This window comes from Mustela nivalis (assembly GCF_964662115.1).
Source record: "Mustela nivalis genome assembly, chromosome: 19".
NCBI classification, from domain to species: domain Eukaryota; kingdom Metazoa; phylum Chordata; class Mammalia; order Carnivora; family Mustelidae; genus Mustela; species Mustela nivalis.
This window is the reverse complement of record NC_139038.1, coordinates 39,082,218-39,105,278: the sequence shown is the minus strand read 5'-3', so window position 1 is coordinate 39,105,278 and position 23,061 is coordinate 39,082,218. Positions and strand designations below refer to the sequence as shown.

Genomic DNA, 23,061 nt, shown 5'->3' with positions numbered 1-23,061 from the left:
GGTTTTGTGCAGAAAAGCGAAGAACGGCAACCGAGGACAAGCAGTCTACGGCAAAGCGGTCGACGACTCCCACGAGCAAAGGATAAGGTTATTTTACCGAGAAGGGAGAGGCAGTGGGGGTCTGCGGGGCACAGAAGTCTGCGGGACAGAAGCAAGCGGGCCGGCGACGGCGGCTTCTCCTTGGCTGAGGTGTGGGGCTGGCCGATGGAGTGGGAGATGCAGGCACAATCCTCTGGGTAACTGAGGGCCCTTCCCTCAGCCGCGGCTCCTGGGCGTCTGCACAGACCATTCCTGATGCTGGGATTGCGGAGAGCTGCCCCTCCTGGCTTCCCGACTCCAGCGGACGAGGCGTATCCAGATCAGCTTCCACAGGCGTCCACGAAGTCCACAAGGTACAGGCCACTCTACTCCTGGAACGCCGAACCTCTGTCACCAAACATGCTGCTGTCTGCCCTAAGCCCACGGGGCCGGGCGGGACTCCAAGCCGCCTCCACGGCTCCCATGTGCAATGCCCACTGCAAGACCAGCTCCCCCAAGCAGGGCTGGAGTCCTGCCCAACTGCACCCCGGCCAGGCCCCTGCCTAGGCCCAAACAAGCCATGGCAGCCGGGGACCCCGAGGCCAAGAACTCCCCACGCAGCAGATAAGGCCCCTACAGAGTCAGGAGCTGGCCCTTGCATGGGACCAGAAACAAAGCCCCGGCAGGTGAGGAGGCTGCTGACATGTGGCCCCCGTGTGCAATGACCGCCTGGCCGGGCCCCGTCCGCTTCAGCCACGTTTGCTCCCGTGAGTGGGTCAATAGCGTGGACACCGGGGCTCACAGAATCTTCCCTGGAAAGACAATCGGCACTCAGAGGTCACCCGCTTCTCTCAGGAACACAGAGGACCTCCTACTTTCCCCGATGGGGTCACTGAGGGCAAGGCCCACACTATCGTTGTCAGCCACCCCACAGGGGTTGGGCGACTGAGGAAGGAAGGCTGTGAGGCCACTGCACCATCCACACCACACGGCAAGTCTCGCTGCCACGCCACGTACTGTCTCAGCTCTATCTTCGCGCTGGCTTGGCCAGGCCTTCCAGAACACAGAGGCTCCTCACTTCCGACGCTGGAGCTTTCCCCGAAGGACACCTCTCGCTCTTGACCCTTCCAGATTCTCTCCGTGCCTCGTTCTGAGAAGTTGTTCCAGGTCTGTATCCAGCTCACCCACTTTCTCTCCTGGTTTTGTCGAATACTCTGTTTAATTTGTTGAGCTAAAAATTGTTCATTTTGAGGGGGGCCAGGGTGCTCAGTCCGTTAAGCATCTGCCGTTTGCTCAGGTCCTGGGGTCTGGGGTCGAGGCCCTGTCGCACAGGCTGTTGGTGAGGGTCCACACATGCAACCCACCACCCCTCTCTGAAATACATCAACCTCGAGGGCGGGAACACGTGAGAGGAGCCGCTGTGGACACCGCAGGAGCGACGCGAGAGCTACTCCTGAGCGCCCGCTGGACGTGCTGCTGCCAGGAACCTGACGGCAGGTGTCCCCCGCAGGGGCCTTCTCCCACAGGCACCCCAGACCCCCAAGGCCACGTGGGCCCCACGCTACTTCTCCTCCTCCCCACTGCGACCCGCAGTGCTCGGCTGGGCTGCTTCTCTGCGCCTGTCTCCCCTGGGCGTTTGGGACCCTGTGATGTCCAGAAATCTGAAGCTCTCGTGCATGGTGGCCCTCAACATGCGCTGTGTCCTGGGGCCATCCCAGCACGAGGCCCCTGGGGGAAGCGAGGTCCTCCTCACCGTCCGCACAGGCAGTGTCCATCAGTCCCATCACAGAAGCGGCTTCTTCCCACCGAGAGCAAATACTCGTCAGGGCCCTGGCCCCCAGCACAGGGCCCTTGTCCGCTTGCACCACCATGATGCCAGACGCTCCAGCTGGGCCCTGAGGACAGGGCAGCGCCTCCCCTGGCCCTGTGTCCTCTTACTCCCTTCCCTTTGAGGACGTGGGTAACCCCTCCTGCTTCCCTGCCCAGACCCGGTTCCGAGTTCCAGTATCCGCGGAGCAGAGCTGAGACACACAGGTGGGACCTGCTCCCTGGGAGGGAGCCCAGAGAGGCGCCCGCAGCCGCGCACAGGCCGTGGCATCTCCCTCTCCTCCCCAAGAAGACCCGGTCTGTCCCTGGTTGAGACCAAATCGGCCATGCCAAGGGTGGGCTGGGAGGTGACAAGCGCTGGCCCGCCCTTGCCTCGGAAGCAAGAACGCACCCACCTCCCTTCCTCTCAACCATCAACTGTCACTCTTCTCGTGTGAAACTGAAGAGACCCCAACCGAGGAACCCTGACTGTGGACAGGTATGCATGGACCCTGCACGGGAGCTGCCGACAGGTGCTCGCAGACGTCCCTGGGGCTGGAGGCCGCCGCAAAGCTTCCCTCCTCTTCCCCGGGAAGTCCCTGCGGCTCACCCAGTGGGCCAGAGTGAGGGGAGCTCCCCTCCCCTCACCCATGTGGGAGCTCTGCTGGTGGGGACAGAACGCCGGGCCTGCAGCGCCCACAGGGCACCCAGCCACCTTACCGTCTGCACCCTAAGAGGGGACGCAGGGGCAGCTGCCACAGAAAGTGTTCACCGTGACTTGGGACGGGGGTCGCTAAGTGTCACCACGCTGCACTCAAGAGGCCCACGAGGGGCCAGGCCCGGTATCAAGCCAGTCACAGGTCAGAGCCGCTGTCCCACGTAGAGGAGAAGTGCCTCACTCTCCAGGAAGGGCAAAGGCTGCCTGGTGGCTCCGGTGCTCTGTCAGGCGCTCCCTGCCCCTCGGCAAGGATGGTGCTGGCTGGACCTACAAGCCGCCCCGATGCCCTCTCCAGCCTGCCGGGTGGGACCGCACGGGACGACGTGCTGGGCCTGGAGGTGAGCTGAGCTCCTAGGACGCCAGGCAAGGGCCGCTCCCACCGCCCAGTGCCCCAACGGCCAGGCAGAGTGGGGAGAAGGGACCGGCACAGTCCAGGAAGACGGGTGAGCCGCGACCTCACTGACGGGGAGGGGACGGCTGGGCAGCGAACTTACGGGGATGTGAGGTAGAGGCACCCGCCCGTTGACCTGGACGCTCTCCTGCATCTCCCGGCGGTGCTGCCTGCGGATCCTGTACGGCGGGACGCCATCCCTGTGCACGGGAGAGAGCCTCGCGTGAACACACGGGACAGCGCAGCGACACCATCCCGCTGGCGTTCCCTGCGGCGTGGCTGCACAGCTCAGCACGGTCTCTCCATGCTTGTAAAGGTCTATTTATTCGGGGCGCCGAGGGGGGCCATGTTGATGAAGCATCTGCCTTCGGCTCAGGTCACGATCCGGGACCCTGAATGAGCCCCGGGTCGGGCTCCCAGCTCGATGGCGGCCTGCGGCCCCCTCGCCCTCTGCTCCCTGCTGTACGCTGTCAGATGAAGAAATAAAATCTTTAAAAGAAAGAAAGAAAGAAGAAAGCAAGCAGGCAGCAAGCAGCCAGCCAACCCGCTGCCCTGAGAGGCAGAGTGGCTAACAGGAGCCCAGAGCATGTGACGATGCCAGGCAGAGCGCGAGCCCACAGAGGACAGCTTCTCTGCTCCCTGTCTCCTCACTGAAGGACCCTGATGGCTGGAAGGCAGGAGTCTTTAGACCGTCCAGCTGTCGGAGGACCCTGGCCTGCGTCGAGAGCCTCCTCCTCCTTCCCAAGGCTCCCACCTCCTTCCCAAGCACGGCCCAAGGGTTGGGCGCTGGGGCCCCAGGGCGTGTCTGAGCCCTGCTGCCCTGACTTGAGGGCATGTACATGCAGCCCCCATGCTGATCTCACTTTAGCAGGTGTCGTGCAGTTGTCCCACGGGGCCAGCACAGGGTGCCCAGTGTGTCCTAACCCTGGTCCTGGGCAGCCCCACAGCCCCTAGCTCAGCGGCTTCCTCGGCAGGCAGGGAGGCCACACTTGCCTCTCCTGATGCTCTGCCTCTGAGCCTTCATCTAGCTGCAGAGCCTGCACTATGGTTTGGAGCAAGGGAGGAGGAGGCTGGGACAGTGTTTCTCTTGCCTGCCTCAGTTTCCCAGGCTGTCAGGGCCCTGGCAGGGTGTGCTGTGTGGTTACCTCAGCAGCCCGGCAGGGGCACTTACGGGCTCGGGTGTCAAGGAACAGGGGAGTCACACGCACCCAAAACATCCTGACATGCCCCCACGGGGTCGTTCGGGTTTCCTGAACCACCCGACTCCTTGCTTCTCCTACGTTCTGATGGGCACTCAATCCCACACGACTCTGCGGTCAGACGCTGTCCCTGGACGCCCATGTCTGAAGTCAGCCAGGACATTGCTCACACTGGGCGGCTGATAGGCTAGGGTAGCTGCCCCAGGGGCCAGAATCTGGACGGCACAAACACCCCAACTTTTGCCTCTGGTGCAGATTGAGATATCTTGTATTCCAAACAGACTGTCCCTACACTTCTGGGTCTTGGTGTAAGCCAAGGTGAAGAGACTATCAGGAAAAAAAAATATTTCAAAAGCTTAAGTTCTTTCCTTTAACAAATGGAAGTCCTTTCTTAGAATTATGAGACTTTTCAAGAAAACGCATGCTGGCCAATCGATTTTCACTGTAGCACCCATTTCAGGGAGGAGAGAACCAGCTGCTACAGAGGCCCGCTCCCAAGCTGTCACCGCTTGTAGGGGTCAGAGCAAGAGCCAAAACCATGGTCCGCTCCAGCAGGACGCTGCTAAACACACGTCAACGCTTCATCTGAGAGAATGAAATGATCAGGACAAACCCATCTCGTGATGTCACCACCACGTCGTCCCCAAAGAGAAGAGAAGGGGTTCCAGACGTGACACAGGGCTAGCTGGTGTGGCCCAGCAGTGGTGCAAGCTGGCCAGGCCTGCACACCCCTGGGCCGCGTGGGGAGAACATGCAGACACAGGCCAAGAAGAGCACACGCTAGGGGACAGCTACCGAAGTGAGGCCACGGTGTTCAGACAGGTTTCCTGCAGAAAGACAGGTTTAGGGGCCCTACTCTTTCACGTGAAAAAAGAAGCTGGCTGGGGACGGACACCCCGACGGCCAGTTGACATTGGCTGCTCCTGTCCCTGTGGTCCCGGGGTCAGGGTGCGGGGATACTTCACACCTGCTTGCTGTCCCGCCAAAGGCTTTCCTCCGGCCCTGATGATGGTGGAGAGTGCCAGGGGTCCGGTTGCCAGCCCGGGCCCTGGCCAGGGACATCCTGTCAGAGACAGGTGACTGAAGTGGGGTAAATCTGACGTTCGTGGGCAGCCATGACCCCAAATGACCTTGGCAGGCTGGCCAGGCCACACCCTGATATGACCACAGAGAGTTTTATACCATTGGACTTCTGATGTGCATTTGGGTCCCAAAAAGCCACTTGCCAAAAACCAAAGCAGAGTGTCAGAAAATAAGTTCTTTTCCACAAAGGGAAGGCTTCCCTGAAGAAAACAATGGAAGAATAAGGTCCTTTGCGACCAATGAGGGACTGGAGGCTCCAGGTGGCTCCAGACAGTCGCCGAGGCCTCTAGGACACCCGCGGCCCCCACCACTATTCCAGTCCTCTGGGCACCGGGGCCAGCACAGACCCAGCAGCACCAGTCCGGCTCCCATCGTCCCAGTTCCCACGTAGTCTGCATGGGCACGCAATGTGGAAGAGCGACAGAAAGAACTGACGGGGAGGCACCCTGCACAGCCAGCACCCTGGGTGCCACCACCGGCCCTGCTCAGCCCCCCGTGCCCACCGGTTTTCCTGGTCTCGAGGGTCCCAGCAGCCGTGGCCTCAGGGAGAAGCAGCGGCCACAGACTCAGGGTGTTTTGTGATCCTGCTGGCAGCGCCACCGGTCTGTGCACCAGAGGTGGGGGTGGGGGGGGAACATGTTCTGTAGGAAGACAAACTGCGCTGGGGACCGCACGGGACGTGACCGGGAGGAGGGACTCACACGCTGCTGTCGGTGAGGGACAGGCTGTCCGCGTCGCTGGACAGGCTCTGCTGCTCACTGTCGTTGGCACTGGTGGCCGGGGCGAGAGCGTGGCCGGAGCTGACGTAGTAAGGGTTGACAGGCTCCCGCCAGGACCCGCACCTGTGGAGAGGGAGCAAACATCAGCGGCAGAAAACCACGCAGTGCTCCCCCATCTCCCGAGAGTCGCCAAGACGTCCGGTTCCTGAACCGCACGCGCAAGCCCTCCCGAAGACACAGCACAGAGGGCCGGGGTCTCCATCCTGCCTCTGGCCGCTGCTCTTGCCACACCAACCGCTTCAGCCCCAGGCATCTTCCAGATCCTTCCTGCGTGCTTATGCACGCGCCCAGGCGAGCACGCAGGCAGCCATCTAACTACAGAGGGACGTGTGTGCTCTGCAAGTTGACTTGCTGCAGAGGAAACCCTAACTCCAGAGGCAGCAGTGTCACCAGCGTCCTCAACCTCACGTGCTTCCCCCAAGAGCGCGAGGACACCGCAGGTCGAGACAGCCAGGACTCTCGTGCCCAAGTCCAAGAGCTGTCACCGGACGGAACACACCGCCTTCTAGTCCCTTCCTCCCCCTTCGGGGCACTGGGACCACACACAGATTGGCTGAAATGTGCCACCAGGTTTCAGTCTGCGTTTCAGTCTCATCCCGGAGAGACAACAGGGCGGCACCATTTACATCCCGTTCCCCCTCAGTCACCTGCTCATGCCTTTTGTCCGCTCTCCACTGGGATGTTCAGGAGTTTCCCAGAATCTACTGCAGCCTTAAAACATTCTTTTTTTTTTTTTTTTTAAAGATTTTATTTATTTATTTGACAGACAGAGATCACAAGTAGGCAGAGAGGCAGGCAGAGAGAGAGGAAGGGAAGCAGGCTCCCTGCTGAGCAGAGAGCCCGATGCGGGGCTCGATCTCAGGACCCTGAGATCATGACCTGAGCCGAAGGCAGAGGCCTCAACCCTCTGAGCCACCCAGGCGCCCCAAGCCTTAAAACATTCTTACTATTAACTTCTAGGCACATGTGTAAAATACGCTTTCTCCCTAAACGTCACTTTTCTAACTTTGTTTAGACTAATTTTGGTCACACGACAGTCCTCATTTCTACAAAATCAGGCTTACCAATCTTTTCCTTCATAGGTTCTTTTGTATCTCAGTTGGCAGGCCTTCCTCATTCCAAGATTAAAACTGTATTCTTTTATTTTTCCCCAAATGCTCCAATAATTTTTTTTTTAATTTAGAACTTTACCTAAAACAGTGGGTAGATGATCTACCTTGTTCCCTTCCATCAAAATGGAGAGTCTGTTGTTAGCACCAAATACTGAATAATCCACCTCATTCTGAGTAATTCTCAAGGCCAATCTTGGTCCTCCCTTCACGTGCCTTTTTCTGGAGGCTGCGCTCTCCTCCTGTCTAGACTCTGCTCCCACGCCACCTCCCCCAAAGACCATCCTCACACAGTGACCAAGGGACACATGATAGCACAGTTCTCCCAACAGGGCCCACCGAGCCCTCCTGGAGGCCGGGGTGTACACCTCGAGTGCTCAGTGATTCATACACCTCGAGCCCCAGCCTCACTTCTGACATAGGACCCAAGCGTTTGTCACATGGACGGACAACAGCCTGTACCGAGTGCTGGGGACCTGGGACGAACCCGTGCCACCTGCAGTGCAGAAGGAGAGAGACCAGACTGCTTCTCAGCTGACAGAAACTCTATGGACAACGGTCAGCAGATCGACAGAACTTTCTGGAAGCCCCAATCCTAATCACACACACAGTGAGAAAACCAGGTACCTCAGTATCCTGAACACCCGTCCCACAGGCTGTGCAGGGCTGGGCCAGGCCACCCTGTCGCTGGAGGAGAGGCCTGACCAGGTGGGGCCAACTCTCCCGGGGGCCTGGGCACACACGGTCTCAGGACGGGCAGCACCTGAGGCCTCAGAAACCAGCAGAATGCCAGCCAGCAAGGGAGGGAAGCCAGTGACACGGCCACATCCCTTACGCGCCAGCAAGGGGTCAGTCACTGTCCTCCAGCACACTGGGCCTCCTGACCCACCCACGGCAGACTGACGCTCCCGTGGAGGCCACGAACCAGTTCCAGCCAAGGGACGGCGGAGGCAGGGTGGTAAAGGCTCTCAGAACAGGGTCTGACCGGAGGCTCGCGGCAGGGGTTGGGGATATGGACAGCCGTCCCTGGTCCTGTTTGTTTACACCTCGCCTAGATGACATCTGACAGGAGGCAGACAAAACGATGTGAGCCTGCAGTGTCACGAAATTTTATTTATTTTTATTTTTTTAAAGATTTTATTTATTTATTTGACAGAGAGAAATCACAAGTAGGCAGAGAGGCAGGCAGAGAGAGAGAGAGGAGGAAGCAGGCTCTCTGCTGAGCAGAGAGCCCGATGCGGGACTCGATCCCAGGACCCTGAGATCATGACCTGAGCCGAAGGCAGCGGCTTAACCCACTGAGCCACCCAGGCGCCCCACGAAATTTTATTTTTATTTTCACTTTATTTTTTAAACGAGGCTCTAGGCCCAACATAGGGTTTGAACTCGCAACCCGGAGGGCAAGAGTCGCACATACCCACTGAGCCAGCCAGGCGCCTCCTGTCATAAGATATTATTTTCATAGAGCACTGCTATTCCTCGTCTACACTTAAAAAAATAAAACCACCAATACTGTCACCGTAATAACCACTACTGAAATTCCTTAACTAGGTTAAGTGCTAAGTAAACTATTTTTCTGTTTCTCCATTTCATTTAAAGAATATTGAATTTTGGTAACTTTCCATAAATACCCATTTGGTCGAACGAGAAAAAAACCTCCAAATTAAAGAGAAAAGAGCAGCCAGCACGGAAGGCCCAGGCCACAGAGCACACTGGGGAGCGCGGCTGCGGCGCCCCTGGACTCTGCCTCGCCCTAGGTGTCCGGAACCACGGCCCGCGGGAAGGTCCGTGGACGGGTCCAGTGAGCCCTGACCCGGGATGGAGAGTCCGTCTCGGGTCCGCGCTGCTCGGCGTGGCCCACACGTCTCTCGACCGCGGTGCGGTGGGTTCGCGGTCCACGCTGGCCACAGACGTTACTTACAAAAACACAACTTCGAAAGACAGAACATCCATCTTTAAGGCAAAAAGCAAGAAAGAGAGGGTTTCTTGGTCTTCCAAAGCCGCCTCCGGGACACAGCGAATGACTGCGCACGCGAGCGGCCGGCGCAGGTGACATGTGGCTGAGCAAAGGGAACGCCGGACCAGAGGGAAGACTAGGAAGGCGGAGGAGCTCCTGCCCTTGCTTCACCTTCAAACCTTCGAGATGGAAAAACTGTGCCTTGGCTGGGAGACGTAGGTGGGGCTTTGCTGCAGGCCGCAGCGCTGGGGGAAGCCGGGACGGGGCGGGGCGCGCATCCTCTCCACGGTTGCAGGACGGAGGCTCCAGGGAACCAGCCGTCCACCCGCCCGAAGCACATCCGGCCGCACAGTCGCTCCTGGGCTGCCTGCGGGGCGCCAGGCTCCTTCAGCAGGTGAACTAGACCCACCGATCCTGTCTGCTGGTCTTCCAGGGCCTCGAGAACAAGCAGCTGGAGTTTCCCTCCGATGCTGTCGTCTGTCGCGGCCGTGCATCCAGCGGGTGACCTGTTTGACTCGAACAAGAGAGCCTGTCCTGCACGTCCGAGGTGCCAACGAAGATGACCAGCGGGGCCCGACGTGGCAGGTCCTTGGGCATCTTTTCCTCCCGTGGACACCGCAAGGGCAGGAGGAACGAGAGGACACCCCACCGCAGGGCGCTGCAAAAGCCTCGGCCCCCAAAACAACATCAGTCCAGGCTCCTGCCATGACACTCCCCCCAGTGACCTGATGGGTGCCTATGCCGTCTCCAGTGACTGCCCGTCCCTCCTGCGTGGGGACCGCCGGACAGCGCACTCCGGTGTGGCTGGGCTGCCACCCGCAACCATCATGCTCCAGAGTCGTGCTCCCTGGGCTGGACACGGGCTTCTATAGACCGTCACGTGCTGGTGGAAGGAAAGGGACATCAGACACACCATGGACCCAGAACCCAGGATGGCGGCTCCGGAAACAAAACGGAATCACCGCTGGACCGGCCCAGCACGGCATGGGGTCTCTGAGGGAACAGGACAGGGCCTGGGAAAGAGACTGGTCCCGCCGCACGGGGTCTCACGGGGTCTCTGAGGGAACGGGGAGCAGGGTCTAAGGGAGTCCTGTCCCCCAGGGTGCTGGGGAATGCCGCCTGGGCCACGGAAGGCGGCGGATACCAGCGTCCACATTGCCCCACCAGGTCCGGGCCGGCGGATGGCGATCTCTCCACCACTGCCGCCCAGGTCCGGGGCGTCTCTCACAGAGGTTCCCTCCCTGCGCTGAGCCCGGACACCCATGGAACAAGGGCAGCTGGAGTCCGGCACTGACACTACACCAGCTGCTAACCCAGAGGACAAAGAACTGTGTCGCCATCCTCCTGTGGCTCACCGAGCCCAGCGCCGGCAGCACTTTCCACCTTGCTCCCTGGGTCCCTTCTCCCTGAATGGGGCTGCCACTCCTTCCCACTGGCTTCGCTTGCCACGCCTTTTTATTTTTGTTTTTTCAAGATTTTATGTATTTGAAAGAGAGGGAGAGGGCACATGTACAAGTGCAGGGAGGGAGAGGGACAAGCAGAGCCCACGGCGAGCACAGCACCTGACACGTGGCTGGATCTCAGGAGCCTGAGATCCCCACCGGAGCGAAATCAAGACCTGGGCACTGCCCTGGCGGAGTCGCACAAGCACCTGCTTCCGTCAGATTTGTCGAAAGTTCTGTCCCCGCCTCTGCTCCTCCCTGCTCCCTTCCCTCTCTGTAAAAAAACAAAGTAAATAAAAATGAAAAATAGTTCTCACCCTTTCTAGCAACTGTCAGCAGCAGGTGTGCCCAGATCCGCCTGCTCCCTCACCTGAGGGGAGACCTCTCGCCTCCTCGAAACCCTCTGCGGCCTAACCTGACCCCCACCCGGGGGTGGGGGAACCGCTCAGACCCCCCCATCCGCTTATAGCCTGCACCTGAGCCCTCGCCCCACAAGGACACTCCTGTCAACCCCCTCAGTCAAGTGTCCTTGAGTGACGGTCTTGTGATTTTTTCTCAGAAATTCAGGCATCTATTGTATTGGTGTCCACTTTCAGCCCCGGCTCCTCTGACACAGAGGTGATGCCTCCCGCGGCTCACTGGGAAGCGCACTCAGCATTCCAGGAAAGCGCTTGGGTGTCTGTCCCGCAGCAGCTCTGCACGCGGGGCTGACAAGCCGGCCCCCCTGGCCTCTCGCATTCACGTTGGTCTGGAGGGAGTGTCGGGCACAGACACCAATGTCCCCACACTGCCTTTCCTAGCAAGTCAGGAGGTCCCTAGTCAGCTCAGATGACAGGTGGGCCTCGTGGCTAATGGGTCAAGGAAGCCACACAGCCTCCCCCTTTCCTCTGGTCTGTTTATTCCTGCATCTAAAATGAATCACCGTTGGGGTGCCTGGGTGGCTCAGTGGGTTAAAGCCTCTGCCTTCGGCTCAGGTCATGATCCCAGGGTCCTGGGATCGAGCCCCACATCGGGCTCTCTGCTCAGCGGGGAGCCTGCTTCCCTCCTCTCACTCTGCCTGCCTCTCTGCCTACTTGTGATCTCTGTCTCTCAAAAAAAAAAAATAGAATGAATCACCGAAAATGTCCCTGCTCTGACCCCCCCATCCCAGCTGTCTCCTTGGTTGTGTCCTCAGCGGCACCCGGCACAGACCCCATGACCCAGCCTCTGGTGCACGACCCGCACTTCCTAACCCTGACCTTGGCACTGTGCTCAGCAACACACATGCCACAAGCTCAGCCCCCCATCAACACCGGCAGCTGCAGGCTCAAGTGCTTCTCTGAGGTGGAGACCAGCGCATCAGTACTCGAGCGCCACTGCCACGGGCCCCGTGCCAGGTGTACGCAAAGCCTCAGGTCAGCTCACACCCGCTCCTTGCAGGCGGTTCTAGGGCCTCGAGGCAGTGGGGCAGCGCTCACTGGTGTCTGGCCATGAAGTGTTCACAGCACGGGACCGAACTCCTTGCGTGGGCGTGTTCTGAAGCCCAAAATGTGACTGTGGTCGCCTCTGTACTGAGCGGTTCTTATTCACTGCGTGACCACGTGAGCACGTCAGGCCTTCCCCCGTTGTGGGGAGTCCCCACTGGGAGCGTGCACAGAACCCCGTGGGCCATGACTGTCTGTCCCTGCAAACTGTGGGACCAGTGGCTGCTCTTCGAAGGTCATTTCTTCCGGAGTCTGTGTGACGGTGTCGGCGTCCCCTCCTGTTCTTCCCTGCTGCCCTGCGGGTGATTCCTCCTGGCTCCCCCTCTGATGGGCTCATCTCTTCAGGCTGTCCGTGGGATTTCGTATCTGGGCTGTGGGCCTGATGGTGGCCACTGGCCACACACGCCATCTAAACGTAGTCAGACTCCGTAGATTCCAAGTGCAGCCTCCAGACACAGTGGCTGCGCTGCAGAGTGCCTGCCGTGGGATGACCCGGGGCTGGGGGGCTGGGCAGCCAGCAGGGACCCTCCCATGCCACAGCCCTAGAAGATCTGTGTGGCCGCTTAAAGTCGCCACATGGCCGCTCGCTCTCTTGTCATCTGGAGAGCCCGTCAGTGAGCCCTGAGTCCCCGGGAGGACGGAGCTTACGTCCCACAGGCTGTCCGACACCCCCATGTCTGCAGTTCTGCCTAGGCCTAACCCTGGCATCTGCTTCCAGGGGCCCCACTCTGTGCGTGACCACCCGTCACTGTGGACCCGCCGCTGCTCCAGAGTTTTCCACAGGAGTCGCCGTGGGTTTGGATGAAGCGCTTTCTGCCAGACGCCAGAGCCCCCACAGCCGGCTGGAGGCCCACCTCCGAGGGGGACTCTGGCTTTGAGTCCTGCTTCTGGGGCACCCGGCCCAGTGCAGAAGCAGCCCTGGTCTGGGGCTGGGAGGTGGGGCCTCAGCCCTGTGAGCTGACAAAGGAAACCCAAATTTCCCCAAATTTGACCTCGGAGTTAGAGATCCTCCCCCTGGAGTTTGCTCCCTGAATTTCCCTCTCTATGTTTAGCCTGGTCAGTTCTTGAACGCATCTTTGATCCTAAGACATGCTTGTTTGTACAGAAGTGCAGAGAACATGTATGCACCCAAGATTCCTGTCACCTCCACGGTGACCCCTCCAAGGCCAGCCTGTCACCCCCAGGCCTCGCACACCTCACCCACCCCTGCCGTGTGGCGTGTAGGCGGCCATCACAGCTGCTTCAGCAGAGGGCTGGTCGGGAGACCCCCAAAGCACCAAGTGGGGAGGGATCAGGTAGGGAAGGAGCAGGGGCTGTGAGCACCTTCTCCCACGGCTCTTTCCTCACAAAGCAGAAGACCTCGCTGTGCAAACAGTGGCCAGCGCTGGCCACCTCCGCCACGTGCCCTGCTCACACCCAGAGGCCTGCCTGAGCGCAGCGACCACCCAGCCAGCCTGTCCCTCCGCAGGCAGCTGGGCCCACGCCCTCTCCTCATTCTTCCTGGGGCCGTGCCTCCCAAACCAGCGACAGAGGCTCCAGCACAATGGAGGGGGCAGGTTGGGGCTGCACTCCTGCAGCAACATGGGAAACAGCCGGGGGTCTGGATTCTGCTTCTGCGTCTATGAAACTTCTGTCAGACACCGCAGAGTTACGGAATCTCTGGGAAGGAACGATACCCACGAAGAGCCGACGGAGACAGAGAAAGAGAGAGAGAGAGAGAGAAAGAGAGAAAGCGTGCGCGAGAGCAGAGCGAGGTCCGCGCCCTGCCCCGCACCAGGCTCTCCTGCCACATGCAGGTACAGAGGAACAGCCGCGAATGCGGGCTCCCGCGCTGGGCCCCTGCCATCCCTGCTGCTGACACCAGCACGTGGAGGAGAGGCCGGACTCGGACTGGGAGCCACTGAAGAAAACACAGGCGCAGGAGGGAGGGAGGACGAGGAAATCAGGAACTCGAGAAGCGGAGCCCAACCAGGCCCTCCGCCCTGGGGCCACAGCCAGGGCTTCAGTTGTGCCTCTCAGGGCAGACAGTGTCTCCAGAGTCTGGAGAGATGGGGATGTGGCCTCTCAGATGGAAGTAAAAGGGGGGACGGGGTGAGGTGGGGGCCTGGCCCGGAAGCTGGGAGACAAAGAACAGCGGGCCGCCCCGGCGGGCAGGCCGGGCACTGGACTCAGGGAAAGGGTTCCCACCCCGGAGCAGTCATCTCTGGGGGCGCTGGGAGGCCCTCCGTCAGTGAAGCGACAGACTTGAAGTTTCACCTCGGGGCATGATCCCAGGGTTGCGAGCACCGGCCTCCACTGGAGATTCTCCCCTGCCCTCGCCCTATCCCTCCCTGCGCATGCGTGTCTGCGAGTGCCCTGCTCACTCTCTCTAGAAAGATCAAGAAGGATGCTGTCCTCTCTTGTGAATGGCCAAAATGGGTGATGAGCAGGAAGGGCCGAGGCGGCGGCCCGGATGCTGGGGATCTGTGTCTAGCTCTGACCGACCTGCCCTCGAGCCAGAGCGCCGCCGTCTGGGCTGCCCCGTGGGCCCCGGAGTCGCGACCGCTGTTGCACCGCAGGGAGGCCACCACGCTGAAGCGGCCGCTGTCCCAGGATTCTCCGTCTGTCCCTCCATCCAGGCAGCTCACAGGGCGGCCAGACCCTCGGGCCACTGCCCCGGGACACCACTGCCCCGGGACACCACAGCAGCGTGACTGAAGCCAACAATGGGAGCACAAGGAAGCAAGGCCGTGGCCCTCTCCTCCCCAGCGCGCTCCGCCGGGGGCAGTCTGAGAGGTTCGGACACGGCACCGAAACAAGCGTGGACAGATAGGACACCAAGGCCACCCCTGGAGAGGCCCGGGCGACTCACCACACTCCCTCACCTCCAGGCAGCCGTGCAGCAAGGACAGTCCCCGGCACAGATGCACACAGGTCCTGGGCCACAGTGAGTTAGTTGCAGTCACCTCAGGCCACACTGGACTGTCCCCAGACTGACGGTTATGATGCTCCCAGCCAGCTCCTCCCCTCTGAGAACGCGGCTGTCTCCAGCCTGTGTGCTCCTCTCTCCCTGCGCAAGGCTCCGTCTCTCTGCTGAACACCGCTTTCCTATCCTGAACGCCGCTTTCCTATCCTGAACAGTCCCGGGCCGCCCTGTGACGTCCTACAGAGAGTTACAGAAACAGTCTGCACCCTATACGCACGGGGCAAGCGGCTCTCTGCCTGGGCTCTGCAAACCGCAAAGGTGCGCGTGCTTTGCTGAGTGAACCCCAGACCATGGTGGTGAACTGTAAGCTCACTTTGTTTACCTTTTCATCTGTCTTGAGAAAGTTCTATGCCCAACCGGGGGCTCAAACTCAGGACCCCAAGAACAAGAGGGGCTCCACTAAGCCAACCAGATGCCCCACATGAGTTGATTCTAACTGAACTAAGCAGAAGGAACAAACGCTCAAGTGACTTCTGCAAAGTAAGACCAGCCCAGGGTGCCTGCCTGGCTCACTTGGGAGACTGTGCGACTCTTCGTCTCCGGGTAACGAGTTCCAGCTCCACACTGGGGCAAAGAGTTTACTTACAAAGCAAATAAATAAAAATAAAATAGCAATTTAGAAATAGGTCAAGCTTTAAGCCATTCCACAACATCCCTAACTACACCCATAAGGAACGCCTGGGTGGCTCGCTCAGTTGGGCCTCTGCCTTCAGCTCAGGTCATGATCTCAGGGTCCTGGGATCGAGCCCCGCATCGGGCTCTCTGCTCAGCAGGGAGCCTGCATCCCCCCCCCCTCTGCCTACTTATGATCTCTCTGTCAAATAAATAAATAAAATATTAAAACAAACAAACATTGGAAGCAGGCTTGGGTGGCTCAGTGGGTTAAGCGGCTGCCTTCGGCTCGGGTCATGATCTCGGGGTCCTGGGATCGAGCCCCGCATCGGGCTCTGTGCTCCTCAGGGAGCCTGCTTCTCTCTCTGCCTCTGCGGGCTCCTGCGCGCTCGTTCGCTCTCTGACAAATAAATAAATAAATTTTTTTTTAAGATTTTATTTATTTATTTGACAGAGAGAGATTACAAGTAGGCAGAGAGAGAGAGGAGGAAGCAGGCTCCCTGCTGAGCAGACAGCCCGATGCGGGACTCAATCCCAGGACCCTGAGATCATGACCTGAGCCGAAGGCAGCGGCTTAACCCACTGAGCCACCCAGGCGCCCATAAATAAAATATTTTTAAAAGGAAACAAAAACACTGGAAGTAATGTCATTAGAATCCTACCCCATGCCATCACAGGATCCGAAACAACACATTAGCCTATGAAATACATTTGACTGATAGCTATTTTGACAAGACAAGTAGTAATTTATACTAAAAGCATAGCAACCCGTCAGTGCCATTCTCTTCACCTCCACAAAACCGAAGGGCAGGGGCATCCTGAACTCAAATGCTGCCAGGGCTGCCGCCAATGTGCACCCGAGGAGCCCCAGCCAGGCTAGGCGAGAACACCAGCCACACATCACCAAGCAACCTCCTGCCCAAGGCAGCGCCCGACGCCCCGGCCCCTCTGCAGAGCCTTGGCCTCAGTGAGACCCAAGTGACTGTGGCCGGACGCAGGAGCCCACCGCCATGGCTCTGCGGAAGGATGCCCTTCTCTGGTCCCAGGAGTCTTGCTCCCTTAGCGGAAGGCACGAAGACTGCGGTCTAGAAAGAGCGTTACCAAAGCACAATGCTCCACACGCTGCGTCCCTGAAGCACAGACCGGGATGACTCCTGGGACTCCCCCACACCCGCGAAACCGCTGCCAACCGAGACAGCAAGTGCGCCTCTCAACCCCATTTCCCTGCGCCCCTGCAGAAGTCCTCTGGGTGCTCCCCTCCCCCCAAGGTCGCCCGCGGGAATTCCATATAAAGGGCAGCACACAGCGAGCCACGTGCTCCTGTGCGTCTGGCTCCCCTCGCTGGGCACGTCTGCTCTGCCATCTGTGCGGGCTCCGCTCTCATCGGCAGGCTGTCCCCTCTCTGCCAGGTGGCACTGTGCATTCCAGGCACCATCGCTGGCTTCTCCACATGCCCGGCTGTGGCCCCCCTGGGCCGGGCCTCAAGTTCCTGCACTGATACGGGTTCCTCCCACATGTACAGCACTGCACGGCAGGCAAAGACCAGCACCTTCCCTGCACCTGCACCTTCCCACGGGGAGGGAATGCGGTGCAGACCCAGAGGTGCATGGGGACCACCAAGCCAGAGATCTTCCCCACCGCCCTCGAGTGAGATCATCACCCACACCCAAAGCCACACAGCGGGCTCTGCCTGGCCCCCCCGCGTTACTCCCAGGACCACCCCTGAGGAGGAAGGAAGGAGGGGCCGGCTTCCTCACCAAGCAGCGCTCTGAGAGTTCTGTCTTCTTCCTTAATGGAGCCTACAACGCCATGAAGAAACGAGCAAGACAAAGGCGCCAGAAGAGGGTGGGATGCACGTTTCCCCATTTCAAATGAACCTCTTTACGAAGTGCAGAGCATCGGCCCCGGAGAAGACCCGCTTCTGTGCTTCTCCAGCAGCAGAGACGCATCCGGCCACGGGGCCCCCACTCACACGTAGGTATTATTCTCGGAAAACAAGTAATTCTCCTTGCATCCAAACGTCAACAAGTTTACAGCAGAAATGACAGAAATCAGGCCAATGTCAGCTATAAAAATTTCCACTTTATATTCTGTTCTCTATGCAAAAATCAGAAATCCAGCCTCTACGACCAGCCAAGGTTAACAGCGTCTACACTGACTCCCCTCCATGCTTCCACATACACATCCATTGTGAGCTAGAGATGACAGACCCCTGGGGTCAGCACAGGAGGTGGGAGCAGGTGCGGCCAGAGGCTGGTCAGATAGCCTTCTGCGGACACAGACCAGGGAGCACATGCACCCCCGACGGCGCACAGAGGAACCAGTGGTGGGAGGAGAGGGAGGCTCCAGGTGAGAACTCCCCGCTCCGCCATCCTGCTACCTGGACACACGGATGCCCAGTTACACACTCCGGCCGGCACCTCATTCATCTCCACAGTGGGCTCACCCCGCCCGACAGAGGGTCTGAGCGGCGCAACATAGCAAAGGCCCTTTGTGTTCAAAATCAAGCAGTAAGAGGGGAGGCTGTGTGTTCCGTGAACATGCCCGGCACAGACTAAGCCGGGGGCCGCCAGCCGGCCCCTCATTGGCCCCCACCGCCAGAGGGGCGCAGAAGCAGCCTGGTTCTCGATGGCCCTCAGGGCCAAATTCCCCTCAGCGCCACTCCCCAGCCACTGACCTTGATCAAGCTGCCAGTGGAACGACCACGGCCCCTTGCAGCCTTATAAAGATCCGCAGTGTCTCCAGGAACGGCACTCAAGGCATTTGCCAAGGATCAGCACATGACACAGAAAGCCCTCCGTACAGACCACAACCATGCTGTCCAGGCACCGGGTCCCTCGCATACAGACAAAGAAGGACGAGGTGGGAAAGCTTCTAGGCAGGGGTTAAAATCCACCATCCCACCTAACGTCCCGTAAGAGTTGATACAAAGGCGAACAGACCAGACAGGAGGCTCTGAGATCAGAAGCACGAGATCCTCGCACGAGCCCAGGCACTGGAGGACAGGTCCCCAGATCGAGAGACTGGCAGGCAGGAGCCCTGGGGACCGTTCCCTCTGCGCCACACTTCCTACACATAGCTGTGCTCCTGAATCTGGTAGCTCTTCCCAACAACTGTGGGAGATGCACACGGAGGGCCACGGTGATCGGGACCCTGGTTTCATTGGGGACCTAAGGATTCATGTGTGCCAAGAGGCCTCCAGAGTGATCTAGACAGAACAGTGCTGTCTCTGGGACGTCCAGGTGGCTCAGTCCTTTAAGAAACTGCCTTCAGTTCAGGTCATGACCTCAGGGTCCTGGGATCACGTCCCCCACATGAGGCTTTCTGCTCAGCAGGGAGCCGGCGTGTGCTCTCTCTCTCTCACAAATGAATAAATAAAATCTTAAAAAAAAAAAAAGAGGATCTTTGTTAACTGAGTGAGCCACACAGGTGTCCCGAAGAAGCAGACTAACAAGTGGGACAATAAACATTTTACAGAATCTCCTACTGTAGTTTTTAACGAGTTTTTCTCATTACAATTAGAACATAGTTCTCATTCAGGGGGTCAGCCTACACCTGGTACCGCCCTCTCTGGGAAGCACCTGACCCCTCAGACCAAAGCTCCAGTAAATCTACCAGTCCCACAGAAGTGCCAGTCACACTTCACAGAGCCCGGAGAGGCGGCAACACACACTGAGAAGTAACAACTCCCGGCAAACAGCTGGCGATCTGGAGAGACTGACTGGGATTCTACCTGCACCCACCCACCCCTGCGGCCTTTCAGGCATGAGCCGTAGAACCACAAGACACTGGAGACTCTCATTTCAGAATGGCAGACTGCGGGGTGCCTAGCTGGCTCCATGGGTTAAGCGCCTGCCTTCGATTCAGCTCCTGATCTCCGGGTTCCAGCATCGAGGCCCACGTTGGACTCCCTCTCCCTCTGCCACTACCCCTGCTCGTATTCTCTCCAGCAAATAAATTTTTAAAAATGGCAGCTCACATGTCAGACTCCTGAGGGCTTTAACACAGGTTGGAATCAGTCCATAATCCACAACGAGATGCAGAGGCTTACAAATGAAACCCCAAGATCCCACAAAGCTGGGAAGAAGACCTGTTCTCAGCTTTGAAGCTATAAGACCAAAAGAGTGAGTACGGAAAAATGTAGTTTATCAAAAATAATTTTTAAGGGGCACCTGAGTGGCTCAGTTAAGCATCTGCCTTTTGCTCGGGTCATGATCCCAAGGTCCTGGGATCCAACCCCCTCCTCAGGCTCCCTGTTCAGCTGGAAGCCTGCTTCTCCCTCTCCCACTCCCCCTGCTTGTGCTGTTGTCTCTCTCTGCCAAATAAATAAATAAAATCTTTAAACAATAATAATAATGTTTTAAAAATACTTATGGGGTCACCTGGGTGGCTCAGTGGGTTAAGCCTCTGCCTTCGGCTCAGGTCATGATCCCAGGATCCTGGGATCAAGCCCCGCATCAGGCTCTCTGCTCTGCGGGGACCTACTTCTCCCCATCTCTCTCTGCCTGCCTCTCTGCCTGCTTGTGATCTCTGTCAATTAAATAAACAAATAAATAAAAACACTCATGAATCTAGCCAGAGCCATCACTCTGATTTGTTCCCTGCATGCAGCCGCCACAAACTCCCAGTCTCGGGTAACCCTCTTCACTTCTTAACGTCATCAGGTAATTCTCCAAACCAAGCGGACAGGCTGTCCGTCCCGCAGCCCCAACACCTGCAGGAAACCTGTCTGGCCTCTGCACTGAACACCGAGAAGCAGCCTCCGCACAGCAGCAAAAACCCAGAGCAGAAACAGAAAACCTCTAGTGGGGGTTACTGGATTCCTCTGCTCCTGCGTCTTCTCTCACAGCGTTTCAGAAGTGTTTTTCCTCTAAAGGAAAAACGACCAAACGATCCAAACGACCTTCACAAGGCTACCGACGGCGAAAGCCAAACTTCTAAGGACCCGCCCAGCGTACCCGCGGGCGAGCAGACGGCGCAGGGACCGGAGCGCGGCCAGGGGCGCCCTTCCTGGCCCCGCAGTGCTGGCCAGGGCACGTTCTCAACTTTAAAGCACCCGGGCACAGCACGACGGATGCCACAGACCTGGACACTCCACAGGAATGAAACCTCAAAGCCCCGAGGTCCAGGTCTGATGCCCCTTCAGTCCTGCTCTCTCCACGGCCGGGCCGTCCAGCAGGGCCCGTCCACCGCCAGCCTCAGCCCAGGCCCACCTCGACCTCAGGAAATGGCGCGGGGCTGTGCGGGCCTGGAGGGCCAGGCCGGGTGCGGGAGCTCCAGGGGAGGAGAAGAGGTCCCACACAGGCGCCCGTGCGCCTCCGCTTTCTGTCCCTCCAGCAAAGGCATCAAGGACGTAGGCTCAAAACATCTGCATCCCTCCGCCCGCAGGGCAGCGAGGGCTCTGCACTGTTACGCCCACGGGCCGCACGCACGGGGCCGCAGAGCGGAGTCGGAGTCCGCAGGCAGCGCCCAGGCGGCCGGGACCCGGAGCTCGCTCCTCAGCAAACTTCCCCAGCACTGACCTCGGCCACCAATCCCAGTCCTCTCTGACACACAAGGAATGGGGCAAATACTAAAATGGATAAAAGCTAGGTAATTCAAAACACAAAGAAATCCTAGAAATGTTTGCAGTAACTAGTCAACTTTATAAGTGAAATACATGCAAAAGACCCAGAATTAATACCTGACATATACCATACGCTGTGTGACTGACCTAATAATTTTAGGTCATACCCATTTCTCTTAAGAAAATCCCCACTTTGGGGCACCTGGGTGGCTCAGACGGTTAAGCATCTGCCCTCAGCTCCGGTCATGATCGGTAATTATGTTAAATATAAATAAACTATGCAAATTAAAAGGACATAACCTGAGCTTTTAAAAATCTAACCGTATCTAGCTTATAAAAGAAATAATGTAAAGGCGCCTGGATGGCTCCATGGGTTAAGCCTCTGCCTTCCGCTCAGGTCATGACCTTAGGGTCCTGGGATCGAGCCCCACATCGGTCTCTCTGCTCAGCGGGGAGCCTGCTTCCCCCTCTCTGCCTGCCTCTCTGCCCACTTGTGATCTCTGTCAAATAAATAAATTTTAAAAATTAAAAAAAAGAAAAAACAAATTATAACTAATATCTCCAGGAAAATTTATAAATGTTGACCTACGAGCAGAAAAAAGTACATTAGGGTATATATTCAGAAAACAAGGGCAGAAAACACTTAACAGAAAGATCAGAAAACACAACAAAAAAGAAACGGAAAATAAGAGAAAAAGATATTTAAAATGTATTTTTTTTTAAAGATTTTATTTATTTGCCAGAGAGAGAGAGAGCGCACGCGCAAACGAGCACAGGCAGACAGAGTGGTAGCAGAGGCAGAGGGAGAAGCAGACTCCCAGCCAAGCAAGGAGCCCGATGTGGGACTCGATCCCAGCACGCTGGGATCATGACCTGAGCTGAAGGCAGCTGCTTAACCAACTGAGCCACCCAGGCATCCCTAAAATGTATTTTTTAAAAATATTTTATTTATTTATTTGACAGAGAAAGAAACATGGTGAGAGGAGGAGCACAAGCAGGAGGAGAGGGAGAAGCAGGCTCCTGGCCGAGCAAGGAGCCCGATGTGGGACTCGATCCCAGGATCCTGAGATCATGATCTGACCTGAAGGCAGATGCTTAATGACTGAGCCACCCAGGCGCACCAGAAGATTTAAAATTTAAAGACTCATTCCAGATGATCCAACTTCTAAATAACAGGAAACACCAGGAATGCCTGGGTGGCTCAGTGGGTTAAGCCTCTGTGGGACAGCACCGAGGACACAACACCCAAGCCAGGTTCAGAGAGGGGAAGCCACAGCCATCGGAGTAAAAACAGAACGGAGTCCGGCCTCCCAGTACAACTCTATAAGAAAGGAGACAATGGTGCAAATGCTTTAACTTTTTTTTAAAGATTTTATTTATTTAACTGAGAGAGATCGATCCCAAGCAGGCAGAGAGGCAGGCAGAGGAAGAGGAAGCAGGCTCCCCGCTGAGCAGAGAGCCCAATGCGGGACTCGATCCCAGGACCCTGAGATCATGACCTGAGCCGAAGGCAGAGGCTTAACCCACTGAGCCACCCAGGCGCCCCAGGCTTTAACTTCTGCACATCACCTCAACTGGATCATAAACCCACTGAATCTTTCCTGCACACAGACCAGCAGAGCACCACACGGCAGCCACACGACACCAGACAGCACTGACACAGGAGTGACACAGAGTCCCCAGGCACCACAGAGCAATCAAGGGGCCGTCATGCAGCACCCTGGGGCACCCATGGGGCCGTCAAGCAGCACCCACAGGGCAGTCACGAGGCAGTCATGGGGCACCCACACAGCAGCCACAGGGTATGGACAGAGCAGTCACGAGGCAGTCACCCGGCACCCACGGGCCAGTCACAGGGCAGTCACGCGGCACCCACGAGGCGGTCACGCAGCAGTCACGGGCGGGGGGGGTCACACGGCACCCAAGGGGCCATCACGTGGCAGTCATGCAGCA

The 23,061-nt window shown here is 58.0% G+C and overlaps 1 protein-coding gene across 5 annotated transcripts in view; it reads right to left on the bottom strand.

Annotated features, from left to right (window-relative positions):
- Nucleotides 1-23,061, bottom strand: part of AXIN1 (axin 1) — a 52,693-nt gene that overhangs the window by 13,938 nt on the left and 15,694 nt on the right. For all 5 annotated transcript variants that reach the window (XM_082713616.1, XM_082713612.1, XM_082713614.1 and 2 more), the window contains exons 3-4: nucleotides 5,917-6,057; nucleotides 3,037-3,133 (exon numbers count right to left, since the gene is read on the bottom strand). In XM_082713616.1, the coding sequence (XP_082569742.1) occupies nucleotides 3,037-3,133; nucleotides 5,917-6,057 (238 nt within the window). The remainder of the gene's footprint in view (nucleotides 1-3,036; nucleotides 3,134-5,916; nucleotides 6,058-23,061) is intronic.